This window comes from Haematobia irritans, chromosome 1 (assembly GCF_050003625.1).
Source record: "Haematobia irritans isolate KBUSLIRL chromosome 1, ASM5000362v1, whole genome shotgun sequence".
In the NCBI taxonomy this organism is placed as follows: Eukaryota; Metazoa; Arthropoda; class Insecta; order Diptera; family Muscidae; genus Haematobia; species Haematobia irritans.
The window spans coordinates 27,516,439-27,522,161 of record NC_134397.1 but is presented as its reverse complement, the minus strand read 5'-3'; the positions used below and the strand labels follow the sequence as shown (position 1 = coordinate 27,522,161).

The following is a 5,723-nucleotide window of genomic DNA, read 5'->3' as shown; positions in this document are numbered from 1 at the left end:
TAAGGAGAGAACATTTTTTTTAACTGAATATGTAATATATTTTCATTTGCAGCGTCCATTTTATTTTACTTTCGAAAAACTTGATTACACCAAAGATTCACAATTCTTGGGTTTTCTTCGTCGATTTATAAGTAAGAAAACGGCTACCACGAAAGGTATCAATAATCAGAATATTTTTCAAATTAAGACAAAATAGCAAAACATAAATTTTTTCTGATTGCATTTAAGGATATTAGACGGCAGAAAACTACAATAACTTCTTGAAATACTTTGGCTGACATTTTAAATTAAAAAAAATACTTATTGTTTTTCGCTAGATCATGAAGTGCACAAATAAAACTGCAAACACGGACTGCTGTTTTTAGCAGACTGCTGTTTTTAGCAGACTTTGAGTGTAACTATGTAATAAATTAAATTTTATGGTTATGTATTAATTTTCCCTATGTTATGAATTTATTGCACCAATTGATTTTTCCTATTTTATGATTTAATTCCTACAATGAATTAATTATATCTAGATTGTATCGAAATCAATTGGATTTGAATGCACTTGTCCATTTAGTTACGGTCAATTTAAATTGTTATGTATTTTTGGTGTTTAACAAAATAACTATGATCACATATGCCAGTATTAACGGAATTTTCAATATGAATAGTAAGTTTTTTTCTATAGTAATATTTTTGGCATCGATTCATCTATCGAAAGCATGGGTAAGTTGTGAAAATATACATACATATATAAAATAATATACAATTATATAGTTTAGTTTGGAGATGCACGAGTCGGGATTTTTTTTTTTGTTAAATCAGACGAAATCTTCTAATGGATTTTTGATGATATATCAAATCGAGATTTGGGTGTTGACCAATAACCACTAATCATAGTTCAATGTTATAACGGAAAAAATGGAAAATGTATGTTTTCCAGGAGTTGAAAGTCTAATTCAAAGATAATTTTTCAAAAATTGAATAATAGACGTTTTTCCAACACCCACAGAAGCTAAAATACATAGTAAACTTTGTCTTGTATTTTTTAACACGATTTCAAGAATATTAGAGGACTGCAATAAAAACATTTTTGGTTTTCAAAAATCCGTAGGAGTCCTAACCATTTTAATTTCTGTAGAAAACTGTCAAAATTTTATTTCTAAAGAAAAATTTAGTCAACATTTTATTTCTATAGAAAGTTTTGTCAACATTTTATTTCTATAGAAAGTTTTGTCAAAATTTTATTTCTATAGAAAATTTTATCAAAATTTTATTTCTATAGAAAATGTTGTCAAAATTTTATTTCTATAGAGAATTTTATCAAAATTTTATTTTTATAGAAAATTTTGTTAAAATTTTACTTGTATAGAAAATTTTGTAAAAATTTTATTTTTATAGAAAATTTTGTTAAAATTTTACCTTTATAGAAAATTTTGTCAAAATTTTATTTCTATAGAAAATTTTGTCAAAATTTTATTTCTATATAAAGTTTAGTCAGACTTGTATTTCTATGGAAATTTTTGTCAAAATTTTATTTTTATCGAAAATTTTGTCAAAATAATATTTCTATAGAAAATTTTGTCAAAATTTTATTTCTATGGAAATTTTTGTCAAAATTTTACTTTTATCGAAAATTTTGTCAAAATGTTATTTCTATAGAAAATTTTGTCAAAATTTTATTTCTATAGAATATTTTGTCAAAATTTTATTTCTATTGAGAATTTTGTCAAAATTTTATTTCTATAGTAAATTTTATCAAAATTTTATTTCTATAGAAAATTTTGTTAAAATTTTATTTCTATAGAAGATTTTGTCAAAATTTTATTTCTATAGAAAATTTTGTCAAAATTTTATTTCTATGGAAAATTTTGTCATAATTTTATTTCTACAGAAAATTTTATTTCCATATGAAATTTTGTCAAAATTTTATTTCTATAGAAAATGTTGTCAAAATTTTATTTCTATAGAAAATTTTGTCAAAATTTTATTTCTATATAAAGTTTTGTCAAACTTGTATTTCTATGGAAATTTTTGTCAAAATTTTATTGTTATCGAAAATTTTGTCAAAATGTTATTTCTATAGAAAATTTTGTCAAAATTTTATTTCTATGGAAATTTTTGTCAAAATTTTATTTCTATAGAAAATGTTGTCAAAATTTTATTTCTATAGAAAATTTTGTCAAAATTTTATTTCTATAGAAGATTTTGTCAAAATTTTATATCTATAGAAAATTTTGTCAAAATTTTATTTCTATAGAAAATTTTGTCAAAATTTTATTTCTATAGAAAATTTTGTCATAATTTTATTTCTATAGAAAATTTTATTTCTATATGAAATTTTGTCAAAATTTTATTTTTGTAAAAAATTTTGTCGCAATTTTATTTCTATAGAAAATTTTGTCAAAATTGTATTTCTATAGAAAATTGTGTCAAAATTTTATTGTATAGAAAATTTTGTCAAAATTTTATTTCTATAGAAAACTTTGTCAAACTTTTATTTCTATGGAAATTTTATTTCTATAGATAATTTGGTCAAAATATATTGTCTATATTAAATTTTGTTAAAATTTTATTTCCATCGAAAATTTGGTAAAAATGTTATTTCTATAGAAAATTTTGTCAAAATTTTATTTCTATAGAGAATTTTGTCAATATTTTATTTCTATAGAAAATTTTGTCAAAATTTTATTTCTATAGAGAATTTTGTCAATATTTTATTTCTATAGCAAATTTTGTCAAAATTTTATTTCTATAGAGAATTTGTGAAGTACCTCTTAGTTGGAGGGGAATAATTTGCAAAATTTACCAAAGCATCAACAATTTTACCAATCTACCAAACAGTAAAAAATCTACTATTTTTGGCAAAATTCTGCCAACTGTGGCAACCGTGTTCTGATATTAAGAAATCGCTGACGTGTTTCTGTTACACGAAAAAATTTTGGCTGCTGAAAAACAATAGTCGGTGATTGTTATTATTAGCAGATTTTTTCCATTAGTATATGTTAGGAAACTACATTTGCTGTTATTTACATATTTTTTTTTCTATGAGTGTAAAATATCGTTAAGGAGAGAACATTTTTTTTTAACTGAATATGTAATATATTTTCATTTGCAGCGTCCATTTTATTTTACTTTCGAAAAACTTGATTACACCAAAGATTCACAATTCTTGGGTTTTCTTAATTGTTCGTTTGTTCGATCCAAACGAAATATCGAATCGTTTAACATGAATGCTAAAGTTGCCAAAGATCTTAAAAGACCCCAATTGGATTTACTCATAATTGGCGGAAACCACTATGAATTGGCTAATATCACAAACATGGATATTTGTTCTTTTCTGGAGAGTAAAGGAACTTTTAAATTAATCCAAATCATACGTAATGAAATAGCTCGCAGCTCAAATTTACCGAGAAAATGTCCTGTGGCAAAGGTTTGTTTTATTTTTTAAATATTTTTTTTTTTTTAGATATTTAATATATGTATTGTTGTATTCCTGTGATATATAGGGAACTATGTTGTATGTTAAGAATTTTAACATTAATCCCGATAACTTTCCTCCTTATATACCAGAAGCCACATTAAGTGTCGTTGCTGTTTTGAAGGAGAACAATAAGCCGGTCATGAAAATAGATATTCGTGGAGCTGTTAAGCATAAGAAATCTTCAAATATGAGGGGAAAATAAAGCTGCGTATACATAATATTCCCAAATTACTTTGAAATTATATAGGGAAAAATACAAATTTTGGAATAAATTTTTGGACATTCAAATTTCTTGTTTTTGTTGTTTTTGTTTTTCTGATTCAATCAAGAAATTAATTGATCCAATTATTTTTTTGATTAAAATGTCTTAAATCACACAAAAATGATAGTATCAACCACAGTTTTAATTGGACACAACTTGATTAAAAAATTAATTGATTTCATTAGCAATTAATTTTTTGCTGTAGGTCGGATGCTATTGCGAATGGGTCATATCGAAACCCCCATATAAACCGATCGCCAGATTTAACAAAATTTTCTATAGAAATACAATTTTGACAAAATTTTATATAGAAATAAAATTTTGGCAAAATATTATATAGAATTAACATTTTGACAAAATTTTACATAGAAATAAAATTTTGACAAAATTTTCTATAGAAACAAAATTTTGACAAAATCTTATATAGAACTAAAATTTTGACAAAATTTTATTTAGAAATAAAATTTTGACAAAATTTTATATAGAAATAACATTTTGACAAAATTTTATATAGAAATCAAATTTTGACAAAATCTTATTTAGAAATAAAATTTTGACAAGATTTTATATAGAAATAGAATTTTGACAAAATTTTATATCGAAATAAAATTTTGGCAAAATTTTCTATAGAAATAAAATTTTGGCAAAATTTTCTATAGAAATACAATTTTGGCAAAATTTTTTATAGAAATAAAATTTTAACAAAATTTTCTATAGAAATAAAATGTTGACAAAATTTTATAGAGAAATAAAATTTTGACAAAATATTCTATAGAAATAAAATTTTGACAAAATTTTATAGAGAAATAAAATTTTGACAAAATATTCTATAGAAATAAAATTTTGACATTTTCTATAGAAATAATATTTTGACATTTTCTATAGAAATAAAATTTTGACAACATTTTCTATAGAAATAAAATTCTGACAACATTTTCTATAGAAATAAAATTCTGACAAAATTTTCTATTGAAATGATATTTTGACAAAATTTTCTATAGAAATACAATTTTCACAAAATTTTGACATTTTCTATAGAAATAATATTTTGACATTTTCTATAGAAATGAAATTTTGACAAAATTTTCTATAGAAATAAAATTCTGACAAAATTTTCTATAGAAATGATATTTTGACAAAATTTTCTATAGAAATAAAATTCTCACAAAATTTTCTATAGAAATACAATTTTGACAAAATTTTCTATAGAATAAAAATTTTGACAAAATTTTATAGAGAAATAAAATTTTGACAAAATTTTATATAGAAAAAAAAATTTGGCAAAATTTTATATAGAAATACAATTTTGGCAAAATTTTCTATAGAAATAATATTTTTGACAAAATTTTTTATAGAAATAAAATTTTGGCAAAATTTTCTAGAGAAATAAAATTTTGGCAAAATTTGCTATAGAAATAAAATTTTGACAAAATTTTCTATAGAAATAATATTTTTGACAAAATTTTTTATAGAAATAAAATTTTGACAACATTTTTTATAGAAATAAAATTTTGACAAAATTTTCTATAGAAGTAAAATTCTGACAAAATGTTCTATAGAAATAAAATTTTGACAACATTTTCTATAGAAATAAAATTCTGACAAAATTTTCTATAGAAATAAAATTCTGACAAAATTTTCTATAGAAATAAAATTCTGACAAAATTTTCTATAGAAATAAAATTTTGACAAAAATTTTTATAGAAATAAAATTTTGGAAAAAATTTCTATAGAAATAAAATTTTTGCAAAATTTTCTATAGAAATAAAATTTTTGCAAAATCTTCTATAGAAGTAAAATTTTGGCAAAATTTTCTATAGAAATAAATTTTTTGCAAAATTTTCTATAGAAATAAAGTTTTGACAAAATTTTCCATAGAAATAAAATATTGACAAAATTTTTCATAGAAATAAAATTTTGACAACATTTTCTACCCCCTCAAGTTATAGACCTATTAGCCTTTTAAGCAACTTGTCTAAAATCTACGAGAAA

At 21.4% G+C, this 5,723-nt stretch overlaps 1 protein-coding gene across 1 annotated transcript; it reads left to right on the top strand.

Moving 5' to 3' along the window:
- Positions 1 to 591: 591 nt before the first annotated feature.
- On the top strand, positions 592 to 3,757 carry LOC142220500 (uncharacterized). Its single transcript, XM_075289679.1, has 3 exons — positions 592 to 711; positions 3,104 to 3,418; positions 3,495 to 3,757. The coding sequence occupies exons 1-3, from the start codon at positions 613 to 615 to the stop codon at positions 3,669 to 3,671; spliced, it is 591 nt and encodes a 196-aa protein (XP_075145794.1). The 5' UTR covers positions 592 to 612; the 3' UTR covers positions 3,672 to 3,757.
- The last annotated feature ends 1,966 nt before the right edge of the window (positions 3,758 to 5,723 follow it).